At 45.8% G+C, this 18,739-nt stretch overlaps 1 protein-coding gene across 11 annotated transcripts in view; it reads right to left on the reverse strand.

Moving 5' to 3' along the window:
* Positions 1 to 220: 220 nt before the first annotated feature.
* Positions 221 to 18,739, reverse strand: part of BLTP1 (bridge-like lipid transfer protein family member 1) — a 240,840-nt gene continuing 222,321 nt past the window's right edge. For all 11 annotated transcript variants that reach the window (XM_066573794.1, XM_066573788.1, XM_066573798.1 and 8 more), the window contains 6 exons: positions 17,713 to 17,964; positions 16,922 to 17,125; positions 13,732 to 13,926; positions 12,355 to 12,489; positions 3,915 to 4,080; positions 221 to 1,875 (listed from right to left, as the gene is read on the reverse strand). In XM_066573794.1, coding sequence (XP_066429891.1) covers positions 1,659 to 1,875; positions 3,915 to 4,080; positions 12,355 to 12,489; positions 13,732 to 13,926; positions 16,922 to 17,125; positions 17,713 to 17,964 — 1,169 coding nt within the window. In that variant the 3' untranslated portion in view covers positions 221 to 1,658. The remainder of the gene's footprint in view (positions 1,876 to 3,914; positions 4,081 to 12,354; positions 12,490 to 13,731; positions 13,927 to 16,921; positions 17,126 to 17,712; positions 17,965 to 18,739) is intronic.

Here is an 18,739-nt window from a genome sequence, read left to right on the forward strand (position 1 = left end):
AAAATGTGACCAAACTGTTGATGTACAATAAAATCTATTTGAACCTAAAACAAAGCAAAAATTACTCAATGACAGTTATGTCATCATTTTCTGGCACAGAAAATTTGCCTGACTCACATACAGGGCCACAAAAAAATAAGAGCTGTAAAGTACCTTGCTCCCACACACTGTCTGGAGACTGTAATGCTCACCCCCTAAGGCTGGAAATACACCCTGTGAGAACCCAGCCTTAAGAATCACACATATGGTTGCCTGACTCACACACAGAGCCATAAAAAAAATAAGGGCTGTAATTTAAGTAACGTACTTGTTTGCAGACAGAAGTTCCTGTACCACTTGTAAGCAGGGATGGTATTGCAGCTTCCGGCCACCAGGGGGAGCTCATCACAGCAGACGTGTACAGCAGCAACAGAATGACAGTATGGACTTTTCCAGCCAGCAAGGGGAGCTCACAACAGCACACTCGTACAGCACAGGAGGAGGTAGGAGACAACGGGGATGGCAGCAGGGGACAGGCCTCTCGACTTGCCTGCACACTTTAGTATGCCTTATTATCGGGGTGTGCGTTATATTTGTGATTTCTGCAAATTTCTTAATGTGTCTTACTTTCGGGGGTGCCTTATTTTCGGGGAAACACGGTAGGTGGTGACATAGGCCTGGCTGCACACAGCAGAGCCAGATTCCGCATGCTGGTTCCCGCAGTGGAATCTGTCTGTGACCTCGGCCGGTGACTCGCGTACCTGATTTTTCTGTACTGTGGATGATCATGCCGTCGCTAGGCGATGACACGGGTACCTGCAGCCTTTTTGCAATTGACAATTGCCGATGGGCTGTGGGTCGGACAGCTTCCATTGACTTCAATGGAGGCTGTCTGTGCGGAGTCTGCAGCAAAATTGAGCGATTTTTCCTCAACACTTGCAGAAACAAATTGCGTATTCCACAAGGAAAGGAAAAAAAGGGTTTTCCATAGCTTTCAAATCATGCTATTTGCTGCGGATTCTCCGTGCGGACACCTGCTGTGGATTCTGCAGTAACAATCCAGTCGTGTACAGACAGACATAGTCTTTCAAAATGGTAAAGTAGGTGCAGCTACATATACAAGTCATTAAACCAATATATCCAGATAGAACAATATGAATTATATTTACATTTGTCAACAATTTATTGTTATGGCCAACAGAAAAAAGTCACAAAAATTCACAGTTAATATTCTGCAGTTATTACAGAAAAGTAATATTGCACATAATAAAAACTCAACTTTTACAGTGTTGAACCCCAGTTTTCATTTCAAAATATACATATTTATGCAATGCTTTACCCTTTGTGGAAAGGGAGCATGCATTGTAGTAAACAGGTACATTCACAACGGAATTATCAAACCCCTCTCATCCCTGAGTCTTCTTTATATTGAGATGTACACAGCGCTGACGGGAGACCAGGCGTAGTCTCCCGCTCAGCCAGAATGTATAGTAACATACACATTGCAGTAGCAGATCACATCACAAGAAAGGCCAAGCGTGAGAAGCAGCTAAACGGTTCACAGGGATGAGAGATAATAGCAGATTCTCACTTCCAAAGTCATATTAAAACATCTTGCTGTACAATATAAAAACACGCCGAGCTCATTTGATCGCTATTTGTTCACATTTTATACATGTTCAGTGCTCTTCCTTGTCCTTTCCTTTCTTTTCCTTCTCATCTTGCAAAGCCGATCCAAGCTTTTTGATGAGGACCGACAGGACTTTATCCAGGGGATCCATTACTCCACGCTGAAGCCATTTGGGAATAGTGGTTCTTGCATGGTGGAAGCCTAACTTCTGAAGTATGTAGTCGACACCCACTGGATCAATTTTTCTTCCTGTCCAAGATATTAGCCTATGGGGGTAAGAAATATGAAACATATATTATAATGTATTGTACTATATACAGTAGATAGATAAAAAAGGTGCCATTTTCCAGCTCCCAGACCTCCAGTACTATTATGTTTGAATAGCGTGTCTGTTAAATGCCACACTGGGAAAACAGTTTTAACCCTTTCCAATCCAATTTGTATCCTGGTTTTCCTTGGGGTTTACTCTTTTTCTGTCATTATACATCGGCGCTATATGCTGGCTACAGCCAGTACTGCATGAGGTGACACGTTGGATAGACTCCGACAGCAGAGAGGCTGGCAATATACAGTAAGAGAACCCCGAAGGACGTCTTCCAAAATCGGAGCTGTACAGCCTTAAATCATAAATGTCTTTAGACGTCAGACAGTGGATTGGAAAGGGTTCATAAATATTAATACTAATTGTGTACTGTAGATAGTTGAGGTTTCATGTCCAAAAGAATAGAACTAAAAAAGTGGCAGTGGAGAAGGCGCAACACTCCAGGTTAAAGTAAATAGGAAGTGACCAAAGGTTTGGGAAACGTCGTTTATTTAATAAAGTACGTGATCAGCTTATGAAAACGCATTTCGGGGATAACCCCTTCGTCAGTTCAGCTGGTGTTTAAAACATACAAGCAATTGGTGGGTCCCAAAAGGGTTAATGATTAGATCTGTTTGCCTGTGGGGTGCGGGTCAGCCAGGGCAGAAAGATGAGTACATCACAGCACAGTTCTTATTTTACCTCAACAAATATAAGAAATGAAAGCTGCACTGTGGTTTTGTCCCATGGACAACAACAAAGACAGATTTTCTTTTAGGCCCAATGCACACGGGCGGATTTTTGCTGTGGAATCTGTAGTGGAAGTCCGCCTCTGAATTCCCGCAGCAATAACACTCCATAAGCATGCAATGTAAAAGGGGGTTTTCATGCTCACGAGCAGAAATCAACTGCGATTTTCCACTTGCGGGGGAAGGGTGGGGGAATTGCAGTGTGCTCTATTTTGAGCCCGATTCCATGCAGACGGCTTGCATTGAAGTCAATGGAAGCCGTCCAACCCGCAGCCCTTCCACAATTATAATTGCAGAAAAGCAGCGTGACTCGCATCATCGCTTAGCGATAGTGTGGCATTATCTGTGCTGCGCATGTGCACTGACTGGCACATCCGCCGCACAGAGAAGAAGAATCCGGACAGGTATGCAGGAGTCACCAGCCGAGCACCGGGTTAGATTCTGAATGCGGAATCTGACCCGGCCGTGTGCATTCGGCCTTAAGGGGGTTGTCCCGCGCCGAAACGGGTTTTGTTTTTTTTCAATAGCCCCCCCGTTCGGCGCGAGACAAACCCGATGCAGGGGTTAAAAAAGAAAACCGGATAGTGCTTACCTGAATCCCCGCGCTCCGGTGACTTCTTACTTACCTTGTGAAGATGGCCGCCGCGATCTTCACCCTCGGTGGACCGCAGGTCTTCTGTGCGGTCCATTGCCGATTCCAGCCTCCTGATTGGCTGGAATCGGCACGTGACGGGGCGGAGCTACAAGGAGCCGCTCTCCGGCACGAGCGGCCCCATTCAGAAAAGAAGAAGACCGGATTGCACAAGCGCGTCTAATCCGGCGATTAGACGCTGAAAATTAGACGGCACCATGGAGACGAGGACGCTAGCAACGGAACAGGTAAGTGAATAACTTCTGATAACTTCTGTATGGCTCATAATTAATGCACAATGTACATTACAAAGTGCATTAATATGGCCATACAGAAGTGTATACCCCAACTTTGTTTCGCGGGACAACCCCTTTAAGACAGCTTTCATAAGACTGTGGTGGCCAGCTGTATTATTTTACTGGAAGAGTAGGAGATGCTTGGAACAAATTTACAGCAGACGTGGTTGGAAAAACTATACTAAATGACCTCAAGCTGCCCGTGATAAGCGCAGATCTATCCGAAGGGAGGGTCGACTAGATGTGGTCTTTTTCTGCCGTCAAATCTTCTGGCTAATGTGATGTGTGCTTTACATTTGAATAACAGAAATGACTATTTTTGGCATACCTAAGTGTGGGCTCCAGGTGCCATGTATTGCACATGAACTCCCTCCAGTCCACGTAAGTGTAATTAGTGCTTTCCTCCTTATCCTTCTCAGAAGAGCCATCATCGATCTGTATCACAGGACTCTTCTGCCCTGGACGAGTAGTGAAGACTCGGGGTGGGAGAATAACTGGATAGAAGAAAAAAAAAAAAGTATGTTTCAGCAGTAACGGAATACAAGCAAAAACATGTTATACAAGATACAGTCAATAGACAAAGCTAATGCTCCTTTGACACGGGTCGATCCTCATTTAAACGAGCGCATGAGCGAGTGACATCACCGCTGGCTGTTCGCGCTTGCGCAGAATGTTCAGATAGGCAGATCACTCCTGATAATTGCTCACTTCTCATTCAGTGCTTCACATTCCTATGTGAAACACCGAGCGGGGAGCGTTCAGACGCAACGAGAAGTGAGTGAACCGACGATGAGTTTTATGTAGGCTAAAACTGAGCGTCAAATAAAAAGCAAACGAATAGTGCACAATGACCTGTGTTTAGACAAAACGATTATCGCGCACTTTCATTCATTTAAGCGAATTTTGAGCAACAATTGTTACATGTAAATGGGCCTTTAACCCCTTAACGGTCGCCAACACGTTTTTTTTTCTTACTGCGGCTGTTAAGGGTTAGTGTGACCGCTGCATGTAGAAGGCAGTCAGATGGAGGGGTTCCCTCTGTCACCCCTTTGAAACCCCGCAATGTGATCTTAATGGGTTGCTTGGATATAGCCTCTGGGTCTGTCAAATATGGTGGCCTATGAGGCTCAGCCTCTGGCCGACCTCATAGGCTTTCTAATGCACTACTATATTACAGTATAGTAGTTCATTAGAAGAATGATAACATACGCTGATAATCAAATCCCTTAGTGGGACAAAAAAAAGTATATAAAGTAAAAGCAATGAAACGGAAGGTGAAAGGTGTGGTTTTGGTGTATTTTTATTATGCTGAAAAAAATTACAAAAATAAATAAATCACATATGTACTGTGGCTGCGTTTGTAATGATCCAGAGAAAAATTAGTACATTTAACCCGCACAGTACACAACATGGAAAAAAAAAATCTACAAACATAGGTCAAAATAGCTAATTTTCCCCATCTCACCTTACAAAACACACAGTAGAAAGTGATCAAAACATAGCTCCTTCCACTAGGAGGCAGACACTAAGTAAAGAAAGTTAGCCCTTCCAACCAGCTACACCCCACCTACTGGCACTGAGCTAAATCAGTGTAGAAAGAAGTAGAAAAAAAAAATCAATGAACACGTGAAGACGATCAATACAGATCCTAACCTGAAAATAAATACTAAAAAGTAAGAACCAGGCCACAGTGAGAATCACGTTTTTGTGAAAAAAACCCTCACTACCAAACAAGGAAAACACAGCTTGGTTGTTGCTGTGTCCCCCCAATGAACATGATGGGAAAGGGATTTTACGCCAAGTACAAAAATCCTGTTTTCTTGTCCATGTTATTGGAGGATACAGGAAGACCTTGGGATGTTCAAAAGCAATACCCAAGGTGGTGGGAAAAGGAGAATGCGGACAGCCTGTTGCTCCCAGTGGGGGAAAGCAAGCGATTGATCTAGTGGCAGCTGCCGAGTAATACGTCCTGTAGAATGAGAAGTAACAAAGACACTGACCATGGTCAATGGGGTGTCTGCACACATAGTAGGGTGGCCAATGAGAGGGAAGATGCCATCATGTGCTACAAGGGTACGCCTAATACTAAAAACAAATTAACTGGCGGTGGAAAACATCTCACCAAAAACAGATTTCCGTAGCTGGAGAGAGAGAGAGAGAGAGAGAGAAACTCGATCTTCAGAGAGCTGAAGAAGAACAGAAGAAAAAAAGAGATTATACCTACCCGATAATCGGGTTTCCAGTAGTCTCCACGACAGCACCAATTGAGATTGCCTCCTCCTGATAGGACAGGAACACACTGAGAGGTTAAAAGCTCCCCCCCTTTCCTCAGTGGATTCTAACGAATTGCCGGGGTAGGAGCTCAACTTACATTTCTTCCCTTAACCGGGGTTTTTTGTTGATTATAAAATTATATTATATATTTATTTATTTTTTATATTATATTCTATAGTTTCTTTTCTATCAATTTTGGGGGGGGGGGGGGTACAGGTGCTGTCGTGGAGACTACTGGAAACCCGATTATCGGGTAGGTATAACCTCTTTTTTCCCCAGTCGTCTCCATGACAGCACCAATTGAGACGTACCAACTAAAGTCTCCCTAGGGTGGGATTGCTGCCGAGAGGACTTTGTGGCCGAAGGCCATGTCCTCGTCCTGCTGCACTTTTAGCCTATAGTGTTTAATGAACGTGTGGGGTTTCTTCCAGACTGCGGCTTTGCATATCTGCTTGACCGAGGCTGAGCTATGTTCGGCCCATGAGGATGCTACTGCCCTTGTAGAATGGGCTTTAAGAGCTAAGGGGATTTCCTTCCCGAGGGCCTTATAGGACTCTATGATGGCTAGGCGGATCCACCTCGCTATGGAGCTTTTCGCTGCTTTGCTCCCTTTATTTGGGCCACTGAACTGGACAAACAAGTTGTCGTCCCGCCTCCAGTGGCTTGTCGCCTCTATGTAGCCTAGGACTGCTCTCCTAACGTCCAGGCAGCTTAGGGTTTTTTCTTCCTCATTTTTAGGTTTACTAAAAAATGAGGGGATTATTATGTCTTGGGACCTATGAAAATGTGATACTACTTTTGGCATAAACGCTGGGTCCGTTTTAAATACTAATTTGGTGTCCGAGATTTTCAGGAACGGGTGGCAAATGGACAAGGCCTGCAGCTCGCTAACCCGTCTTGCGGAGGTGATGGCTACTAAGAAAATGGTCTTGATAGTAAGCATTTTTATGGGTAGTGCTTCGATCAGCTCGAATGGTACCGTTGTCATGGCCCTTAGAGCCCAATTAAGGTTCCAGTCTGGAAAAAGATTTATGGGCCTAGGCCGTAATCTAGTTGCTGCTGCTAGGAACCTGTTGACCCATCTGTTGTCTGCGAACTTTGTGTCACATATGGCGCTAAGGGCTGCGACCTGGACCTTCAGGGTGCTTGGAGAGAGGCCCATCTCTAGGCCCTCCTGCAAGAACTCTAAGATTAGAGGGATGTCCGGGATAGAATCCCCGCGATCCCTTCCCTGTCTCCATGAGGAAAACCTTCTCCAAACTTTCTGGTAGATAAGGTGGGTCGTCTTTTTTCTGCTGGACATTAACGTTTCTACTACTCTCTCTGAGAATCCCTTCTCTTTTAGTGAGGATTCCTCAAGAGCCATGCTGTTAAGTGGAGCTTGTCTAGGCTTGGATGGTTCAGTGGCCCCTGTGAGAGAAGATCTGTCCAGGTGGGGAAAGTGACTGGGTCTTGGACGCTCAATGTTGCTAGAAGACCGAACTAGCTTCCCTTGGGCCAGAAGGGGGTCACCAGGATTAGTGTACATACCTGGGTTCTGAAATGTTGTAAGACTCTGGGGATCAATGGTATAGGAGGAAAGGCGTACGCCAGCCCCTCTCCCCAGTCTTGGCCTAGGGCGTCTACTGCTGTCGGCCGATCTCCCGGCCGGAGGGAGAAGAAGTTGCTTACTTTGGCATTTTCCCTGGTTGCGAACAGGTCCAATTGTGGGGTCCCCCACCGGTTGGTCAGGATTCTGAACGCCTCCAGGGAGAGAGACCATTCTCCTGGGTCTATTTGCCTCCTGCTCAGAAAGTCCGCTTTTTGGTTTAGCGTCCCCTTCAAGTGGGTTGCTGTGATCGAAAGGATCCGGCCCTCTGCCCAGTGAAAAATTTTCTGTGCGATGTTTTGCAGGGCCGGAGATCTTATGCCCCCTTGGTGTCGTATATGGGCGACCGCGGTGATATTGTCTGACAGTATCTTTATATACCGGTTCCGTAGCGAGTTCCCTAACTGCTGTAGGACCTGCCATACGGCCTGTAGTTCCCTGTAATTTGAGGACTGTTCTTTCGTCCTTTGAGGCCAGGGGCCCTGAAAGAACTGGTTCCCCACATGTGCTCCCCATCCCCAGGCGCTTGCGTCCGTTGTGATGTGAGTGGCTGGGTTTTGTAGCCAATGAACCCCTCTCTGCAGGTTCTCTGGGGATGTCCACCAACGCAGGGATGTTTTCACCATGCTTGGGATGTACATTCTTCTCCCTAGAGAGGACTGCCTCTTGTCCCACGTGGATAGGACTGAGGCTTGCAGACCTCTGGTGTGAGCCTGGGCCAATGCCACTCCTGGAATGCATGACGTCAAGCTTCCCAGGAGAGACATGGCTTCCCGAATTGTGCATAATCGTCTCCGTAGGAAGGTCTTGACTAACCGTCGGATTTTTTGTATTTTTTCCTCGGGTAGGCAGGAGCATTGTGATTCTGAGTTGAGCGTTATTCCCTGAAATGTCTTCTGCTTGTCGGGATCTAGGCTGGATTTTTCCCAGTTTATGATCCATCCTAAGGATTGGAGCAGTTCTAGCACTATCCCCAGGTGTTCCGTTAGGAGTTCTCTGGACTCTGCTATTATTAAAATATCGTCCAGGTAGGGTACTATTAGGACCGACTTCTTCCTCAGGTAGGCGGCTATCTCTGCCATAATTTTGGTGAAGATTCTGGGTGCTGAGGAGATCCCGAAGGGCAGGCATCTGAATTGATGGTGCTCTATTCCCTTGCCCATATCCACTGCGAACCTTAGGTATTTCCGGGACCCCTCGTGGATCGGTACGTGGAAATAAGCATCCTTTAACTCGATGGATGCCATGTAGGCTCCTTTGGGAATCAACTTTATCGTTGAGGAGATGGACTCCATCTTGAATTTTCTGTATTTGATGCAGGTGTTCAGAGGCTTCAGGTTTACTATCATCCGCTGCTTCCCGCAGGGTTTTCTTACTAGGAAGAGCCTGGAATAATGGCCCTGGGTTTCCTCGTCTTGCGGTACGGGGGATATTGCGTTTAGTTGTTGCAGCTCCCGAACGCTTTGCCTTAGTAGGTGTAACTGTTGTTTGGAGCCTCCCATGATAATGAATTTTCTTCTGGGGAGGGACACCAGCTCTATCCGGTATCCCTGCTGTAAGATCTTTGGGATCCATGGGCCATCGCAAATCGCGGCCCATTGATCCACAAAGCTCCCCAGCCTTGCCCCTACGGGGATGGCGTCAGGGTCTCTGCTTTGGCTCCCCCTGGTGGGGGATAAAGAGGATGTTCCTTCCTCTGCCCCCCTTGGGGTAACTCCAGCGGCCTGTCTTGCCCTTGCCTCGGTAGGCCTCGGGCTGTTGCCCTGGGGTCCGGAAGAAGGTCTTCCCTCTCTGTGGCTTTTCTTCCGGGAAGCCCTTCTTTTTGTCGGCCGCCTTTTCTAGAATCTTGTCACGGTCCGGTCCGAACAAAAACTGGCCGTAGAACGGGAGGGCACATAGCTTATTTTTTGAGGCTAGGTCGCCTGACCACGATTTCAGCCATAACACTCTTCTAGCTGAGTTAGATCGGGCTGTAGCTTTCGCCGAGAGTTTGACAGTTTCGGCCGCGGCGTCCTCTAGGAAATTTGTTGCCATACGCAGGATCGGAAGGGAATTTAGAATCTGCTCCCTCGGCGTCTTATTGGTTAGGTGTGGCTCCAGCTGCTCTAGCCACACCCCCAGAGTCCGCGCCACACAAGTGGCTGCGATCCCTGGCCTAAGTATGTTTGCCGCTGCCTCCCATGATTTCTTTAGAAGGCCCTCCGCCTTGCGATCCAAGGGATCTTTTAACTGTGCGGCGTCCTCAAAGGGCAGGGTCGTCCTCCTGGCTACTTTGGCCACCGGGACGTCTACCCTAGGTACTTCCTCCCAGCTTGCGCAGACTTCCTCCTCGAATGGGTACCTTCTTTTTACCCCTCTAGCGGAGAAGGAGCCTGCGTCTGGTTTCCTCCACTCTTTCTGGATTATTTTGGTGATATTCTTGTGGAGAGGGAAGGTATGCTTGCACCTCTCCCCTAGTCCCCCGAATATCTCGTCTTGTAAAGTACGTGGCTCTCTGGGCTCTTCCATTTTTAGTGTAGCCCTGACTGACTCAATCAATTCCGTTAAATCGTCCTGATGGAATAAGTATCTTTTGTGGCCCTCATCATCTAAGGACTCCTCGGCCGCCTGTTCCTCTTGCTCCGACCCGATAGAACTCTGAGTTGGAAGGCTCGTCGGGAACATACGCCTTTTTCTGGCGTTTCGCTGGCGGCGCCAGCTGTGACGTTAGGGCTGATCTACTTCCTCCTTCACCAGCTTCCTAACGTCCTCCATGAATCCCCCCCGATTCCTCTCTGACTAGCCTAGCTACGCATGCCTTGCATAGTGGCCTCTGGTACGTAGCTGGCAGTCTCATCCCGCATTCCACGCATTTTCTGGGTTTTGTTCTGGGGGGGGGGGGGATGTCTTTTTTATCCCCCTGACAAACATACATTTTTGCGGGTAAATATGCAATTTTTCCATACACAACATATTTGTATCTTTTGTATCTTTTGCCGCACTGGCTACTTAGGGCCGCTGAGGCTGAGGTTTCAGCGGTCTCTGGGGCTGGAGCACTCATTTCTGTACCGGTGCTGCAGACACCCTGCGACCTGTAGTGCAGGCTGTGCTGGCTTCTCTCAGGTTCTTATGTTTTTTTTAAATTTTAGCGCTCCTGCGCTAAGCCCCGCCCCCTCCGCTCCTGATGCAGATGCGATGACGTCATGGCGCTGGACACGTGACGCGGCGCCCCGCCCCCCGCCGTAAAAGGGCTTCCTGGAGCGCCGCGCTGTAACTTCTGCAGGGAGGACGAGGGGGACTGAGGCTCCCGCTTTGTACCCCCCATGGGCCGCCGCGGGAGGAACCTGGCCCGGGGGTTACCACCCCATGTGGCGTCCCGGGAGTCGTTTGGCTTGGAAGGGAGGTCAGGCTGACCCCCACTGCCCTCCGATCCGCCTGTGAGTAGCTTCTGGCTGGCTTCTCCACCAGCCCCTCTCAGAGATCCTGCCTCCTGGCAGGACAGGAAGACACTGAGGAAAGTGGGGAAGGGGGGGGGGAGCTTTTTACCTCTCAGTGTGTTCCTGTCCTATCAGGAGGAGGCAATCTCAATTGGTGCTGTCGTGGAGACGACTGGGGAAAAAAGGAATAAAAGGAAAGTACTCCGTGTTTTCTGGTTTGCGAGTTAGGAAAAAGGTAAACCACGATTGTTGTTGTACAAACGCTGAAAACAGAGATTACATTTGGATCTTCTCCAGAAAAGCAGAACCCACAATGAGAACTGTGTTGTATTTGACCGGTGATGGTGGCCCGTTGCGGGCTGGTGCTAGATGTAGAAGGTTAGGATAGTTGTGTAGAGGCTGATTGTCCAGTTATTCGCTGACATATGTAAAATGAGAGAGATAACGTGGGGATTAGTCTGCGATGCAGTGGATGTTGTGGATATGGCCATAGCGAGGTTTTGTTCGTATAGCTAGGCAGGCCATTGTTGTCGACTGCTTATGATGGGATAGGGCAGAAACAAACAAGGAAGATGTTGTGTCTGAAGGACAGAAGAGTACTTGGTAGAACTGAGCTGACGAAGTCCAATGCGAATACTCGAGGGGACTGTCCAGGGCAATAGTAGAGAATGGGTGGAGGGCCCTTAGAAGGTCAGTAGTCCCAGTCGAGAGTGCATCATACTGAGAAAGGTTGACAGTCAGGATGCTTCATATCACTGCGGCATTGTATCTTTCAGTAGTACGGCTCTCAGAAGGGAAGGCTGCCAAGTGATGGACCGCGAATAGGAAGAAGTGTCGGCACAGTGGGTGGACGTGTGGGAAGGCGAGGACAGTAGAGAGAGGGGTCGGGAGTGAGCTAGGCTACAGCTGAGTGAAAGGGATGAGGAGGGGGAACACTGCAGGGTGTGGAGGAGAGGGGCGATGGTGCTATACTTGTCCCATTTACTCACCTCATTTTCATCCTCTTTGTCTACCCAGAGTTACCAGCAGGGTCACCTACTAGGCAGCGCCACTTAATTGAGAGAGAATACTGGAATTAGGTGGAGCGGCAAGAATCATAGGTGACTCCATGTCTGGTGAGATACAGAGCAGTTAGTGCTACTCTGTTTCACTTTGCCTTCTTGGGAAAGGGACTACAGCACTCTTCACCCTCTCCACTTGGTGACAATCAGGAAAGCTAGATCAACTCCGAGTCCTAGCTAGAGGGAAGAAAAAAAAGCTAAGACGACAGAATATCTACAGAGCAGGTCTGCCTTCTACAGACACTAAGCTAAAATTGATTTAGCTCAGTGGCTGCAGGAGGGGTATAGCTGGTATGAGGAACTCTTTTTTCTTTTTTTTTCAGTGTCTGCCTCCTACTGGCAGTGGCTATACCCAAGGTCTTCCTGTGTCCCCCAATGACAGGAATGAAAAATATAAACACATAAAATATGACTTTTCTATGACCACACCTTTCTCTTTTTCCTTCAGATATGCAGACACCATATCGTGCAGAAATATTATCAGTTCTGCATCCATTGTGACACAGATGTGATCTGTAAACTCAGTCACAACACTGCATTCCACTTTTGGCTTGCTGTCAACATCTGAAAGACAAAAAAGCGAGAGATATACATAACAGTTATACATACAGTGTGCCCACACATAAAAGCACCACGCAATGCATTTACATATAAAGCACATGTATATTCTCTATAAATACAAGCTTTGCAAACATTTCATACATGTACTGTAAAGCACTGCAGAATGTGTTTGCACTATATAAAGATTATTACATCACTTGTTCCAAGAGTAGAAGTGTCTGTGCTGAGACTAAAGCCACTATAACATGGGACAACTGTTGGGTGCTTAAGTGTCAGCCATGAATGCTCTAGTACACAGTAGCAATGATCTCTCAGTGAATGGAGGTGGAGCGGGTTGGCGATCTTTTCGGCCCACCCGACTCCATTCACAGTAAATAGGTAGTCGTTCAAAACTGAGCGATTGCCTGTTTACTCAGGCCCATGCAGTAACAGACCAATGATGACTTTTAGTTCTGCATTAAAGAACCAATCAGTGATAATTGTTGTTTCAGTGCATGCGTTTACAGTGCACAATTATTATGCAAACCACTGAATCAAGCAAGTGGTTTACATGATAAATGTGCCGTGTAAAAAGGCTGTTGAGCTACTCATTAGACAGCTGCCAGCCAAATGACAGTTCTTTTCCTCTCCCTCCACTCCCTTATGCACCCTCGGCCAATCATGTATGCGTTTTGTATGTAGTGAGGGCAAAAAGCAGTTATCAGACACCTCTGTGAGTGTCTTATCTCCTAAAAAGCAAACTGATCAGGCACTTGAAATCCAACTGCCTGATCATCATTTCCCCCTACTGCAGACAAGGACCATAGAATTGGGAGGCTGTCATACATATCAGATGAGCAGCGGAGTCCTGCCAAACGTCCTGAACGATCATCATTAGCTTTTGTTTGAACGATTTTTGAACGATAATCGTTCCTTCTAAATGCACCTTTATCGAAAATATGGTGATAAACAACAGCTCTACTGTAACCTTAGATTGTAACTGGCAGCATATTGTGGGGTCAGGTCCTCTGTACTATTAGTCAAAAAGGCAAAAAAATAGCAAGTTGGCTAATACAGCCTAAAAAAGAAAATATGTACTCTGAATTAATGAAGGTGGCGTCACTCATGAATACAGCGCACATTACTATGGATCCACTGCATTCTTTGGTGCTGTTCGTCTAATGACATTTTTATGGCATTTGGCATAAATTAAGGGCAGCATTATTATGGGAACAGGTCTGGTTTCAGTTTGCTAACAGGCATTACCTTGCAGTGTGGGCTCTTGTGGCTCCTGTACGTGTATTGATTTGAAGTCCAGCTGCATTCTGGGTAAAGCAAAGATGGTCTCTGTTTCATGGTTATAACTGGATCCTCCACGAAAACCACTCAACAAACTTGCATTTTTCACAGCAGTGCTGCTCTCTGGATTGTTTGCATCAACATTCCGAAGCAAGTTCAGCTCTACGGAAATAAAAAAAATGTTATCCTACACACTAGCTCAGCTTGGAAACTGTGTGTGAACTTAGTAAGTTTAGAGATCAATTATAAAAACACTGGACTCAAAAAACACAAATTTTAAAAGAAAAAAAACAAGACAACAAAGATTTCCCAGACTTCTCCATTCCTATACATGTAATCCAGGTCCACAGCACATATAGCCAGACATTACTGGTGTAAAGACGATATATGTGAAAAGGTGAAACAAAAAAAAACTGGCACAAATACTAAAAGACATCAATAATGAAGAGTATAAAAAAAATGAGCAGTGGAAAAAATATTTAAACAAATGTATTGCTTCAAATGGAGAGTACTGTGAAGGAGACTGAAGTTTCAAAATGTACAAATAAATAGAGTTTAAGCAATCTCCTTTTTAATAAATGATCCTTTATTCTCCTTTTAAATCTCCTTTTAATGTGAAAAAAGATTTGGGTATACTAATAGATTACAGACTGAAGATGAGTCAACAGTGTGATGCAGCAGCAAAAAAGGCAAACAATTGTGGGATGTATTACGCGAAGCTTTGAGTTTAGATCAAAGTGATTATTCTAGATGAGGTCTGACTAAGGAAGAGTAGAGGGGAGAATAGAGTGTCCAGTTCTGGGCACCCCAATTTAAAAAGACTGACAAACTTGAGCAAGTTCAGAGAAGAATTACCAGTATGGTGAGTGATCCTATGAGGAACGATTAAAGGATATGGGAATGTTTAACTTGCAAAAAAGAAGGCCGAGAGGAGACTTTATAGCTGTCTACAAATAAGTGAAAGGCTGTCACAGTGTAGAGGGATCAGCCCTATTCTCATTTGCACAAGGAACGACTAGAAGGGTCAAGGCCGGAGGCTCTACCTCTTTTGAAGTTACAAATGACATTAGTGACATCTGTCAAGCTAGATACGTGCTTATCATAGACACTCTTCATTGATACATTGAATCTACAAGCAGTTAGTGCTGGCTGTTGGGTTATCATCCCCCCTCCCCATACCCTCAATGAACTAATCTAGTCATTAGTTATGGGAACATAGTTGGCATCTCAGACAGGTCTAACATGATTATGCGTGTATGAGTGTCTAAGGCCGCCTGCAGATGAGCGGGTCGGATCCAGCGGCGAGAATTCTCGCCGCGGGACCCGACCCGAGCGCCTGCAGAGACGAGCGCGTACTCACCCGCGCCCGGCGGCCCCGCCTCTTTCATGTGCCGGCTGCCGGGCAGCCAGCGCATGTGCAGACCGTACCGGCGGCCGGGTGAGTGACGTTTCTGTGCGAGGCTATGCGAGTCCCGCACAAAAATAGGACATGCCGCGGTTTGTTTGCCGCACGAGATTTCACGCGGCCAAACCGCGGCCGTCTGCATAGGAGTGCGTATTGTAATGCACTCCTATGCAGGCTTTGAGCGGCAGAAATCCGGCGGGAAATCCCGCCGCGGGATTTCCGCCCGTGTGCAGGCGGCCTTAGAAAACCCTACATCTGCCGAATGAATTGTGACTGGTTGCAATTGAATATTGGACCAGATCAATAGACTAGGTACTATCTCAGCATCACTATTTTCATCTATTCCACAGAGGCACCTGTTAGTTACGTCTTCAGTCTACCTATGCAAATATTATGTCACAGCATGGATTAATGCGGTTGATGACAAATTCCCCAAGGTTCCTGATGAAATGTCGTAATTGGACATAGAAACACGTCAAACCTTTTTTCAGTTGATTCAATTCATATTTTCAGAACCTTTTTCAGTTGATTTAGGCCGGCTTCACACGAGCGTGACGGGCTCCGCAGCGGAATATTCCGCAGTGAAGCCCGTCACGGCGCCCCCCAGAGACCCCATACTTACCAGCGGAAGATAGCGTGAAGACGCTTCCCCGCCCACCGCCGTCGCGTCATGTGACACGCCCACCGCGTCACATGACGCGGCCGGCGGTGTCACGTGACGCGACGGCCGCGTCATATGACGCGGCGGCGGTAGGCGGGAAAGCGTTTTTTCACGCTATCTTCCGCTGTGTTACAGCGGGAGATAGCGTGAACGGACGGCTTCCATTGACTGCAATGGAAGCCGTCAGCGCGTACACCCGCGGCAAATAGAGCATGCCGCGGGTGAGGACGGGAGATTTCACGGTGCGAAATTCCGCGGTGGAATTACGCATCGTGAGCATTGAGCTATTAGGTTCAATAGAACCTAATAGCAGGGGGCCACGCAGCGGATTTTTGCCGCGAATTTACGCGGCGTAAATCCGTTCGTGGGAAGGAGGCCTTAATGTATATTTTTAGAAGCAAGGAGTATTGGATTCTTGCAACCGAGCTTGCATTATCATTTCAGGAGGAACATAGATTTTATATGTAGCTCGTCTCATTTGATCTCTGCCGAGTAGTAGATGTGGGTCCGTTATAGTGATGCCCCACATGATAACTATCTGGTTCGACAATTTGGACCAAGGTGCGTGAGCATTGTATATTGAGCTTCTACTGCTCTGAGACAGTTCTTTAGTGGACGAGGTAGCAAATATTTCTCTGGAAAGTGGTCTGCTTCCAACTTGGCAACCCTGTGTCACCGAAGACGGTTTATATTAAGTGTTGTGTCAGTCTGTTTGTGTTAGCTCTTGGATTTTAATAGTTGATCAATAAAGATTAAAACATTTTAGGCGTCTATAACTGTGTGTGAAAGCGTAGAAGCGATTATTGCTGGGATGACTGTAAGGCGCTTAAGCGCCCAACATTCGTGCCACTGCATTGTGGATGAAAAAACATTACCAGTACAACTGTTTATGTGTTATTAGTATAGTTAGTCTGTGTTTGCCTACAAGTGTGGCTTATTTAACAAATAAGGCTACTTTTGATTAGCTCAGTGTCAAAATCTAGGTAATTCAAAGGGTTAATTTACTTTGTTTTGTATCTGTACTTATTTAACGCATTTATTTCATGACATTGAATTGATATTGAGGAAGATATGAAAACTGCAAAACCCACCTTCGCTTCTCATTGCAGTGACATAGTTAAACCACTCCTTTACACTGGCCACTCCATGTGGTGGGTTTTCATGACGTCTGCGTGTGATTTTAGTGATTGTTGCCATAGGACTCTCCAATGCACCGCAGGGTTTTGTGACCATTGTGTTGTGTCCAAGGTGAAAATCGAGGGTTTGTACAATGTATGTGGAGTGATCACTTGAGCCTTAAATATAAGAGAGTCCATTAAAAAACAAAAATAAAGATGACGCTAACTGCACAGCCATAGAAGAGTAAGGCTCACTCACATGGGCAAATGTACGCGTGTAATACACATTACTAAAAGACCATTGATTTACATTGGGCCCTTCAGATCAGGATTCTTCATGCGCATGTCCTATTTTGGTATGTAAAATGCCCATTATAGTCTATGGGTACCTAAACAACACAGTAAAAATGCATTTTACATGCGTATTTGCTGCATACAGTGTATTACGTGCGTAAAAAAAATGTGTTTAGCACGCAGGCAACATACCATGTGAGTAAGCCCTAAGCTTTACATGTTCATTCACAAGTTAGAAAAGTGATATTTACTATATCTATTCCAACTAGAATAACTCAATGCAGCGAAAAATAACACTTTTTTCGCTTCCATCCAGACTATGGTTTGATAACAGTTAACGACACCATTAATTGCTACTTATAGCTATCATTTATAAATAATTGCTCTCTTTACAATATCTTGACAGCATAAAAACCACTATTTGTGAACGTTTTGATCATGGCAAGTAATTCACATTTCGCCAATAATACCTTCTTCCCAAATTTTCTGCGCTTCAGTCCAAAATGCAATATTTGGCTCTTCTAAGTGAAATAACGCCCAAGATTTTGAACGAAAATTAGGCCCATGGAAACACGCTAATGTCATATGATTGCCGTGTAGGCTCATTGAGCCTCCTAACTGAACAGTATCCTCTGGTAGTGGAATCTGAAACAAGGAAATGTGGCAACCAGATATTATCTTCAGTACTCCCGGCCAGTGACGATGGTGAGCTGCATCTAGGACTAAAAAAAACACACACACAAAAAATAATCAATATATTCTGTTTTCATTTAGGTAGGATCACATTTAATACTTTACATCCTATAGGTTTTCTGAAGCTTTAGCTCTTGTGTTTAGTACTCTAATTAAACAGAGGTTTACAAATGTAACCTCTCCAGATCTGCAATTAATAAAATTCTTGATCCTTAAAAGGGCAGTCCAGGGTTAGAAAAAGTTTGGCTGCTTTTTCTTTTAAAAACCGTGCCACACTTGTCCATGGTTTTTGTCTGGTACTGCAGCTCAGCCCTATGGAAATGTATGGGACTAAGTTGCAGCATCAACACATAACCTGTCGATGGATAGGACATGATTCTTTAGAAGAAAGCAGCCATGTTTTTCTTATCCTGGACAACGTCTATAAATTATCCTATAGTTTTTTTCTTGAACCGTTAAATAAGTTGACGTTGTACACAGTACTGTTTAAAAACAGCACAGCAACATATGGCACAATTGCCCGTTTTCAGTAGGAGTCACTTGGGAGATACTGACTCACTTTGCGGCCTCCAAATCTCAAACAAATTTGAATACTTTGGGATGCAGATAACTAATGATGCAGGAAGGTCTCTGGAACTAAACATATATTCCCTAATAGACTTATTCAAGATCAAGTTTAAAATGTGGGGCTCCTTACTGCTTTCAATAGTCGGGCGTATTAATCTTATCAAAATGATAGTACTACCAAAGTGCCTCTACATTATGCAGCATGTACCGATGCAAATCCCAACCCGCTTCTTCAAA

This window comes from Eleutherodactylus coqui, chromosome 7, assembly GCF_035609145.1.
Source record: "Eleutherodactylus coqui strain aEleCoq1 chromosome 7, aEleCoq1.hap1, whole genome shotgun sequence".
Taxonomy (NCBI): Eukaryota; Metazoa; Chordata; class Amphibia; order Anura; family Eleutherodactylidae; genus Eleutherodactylus; species Eleutherodactylus coqui.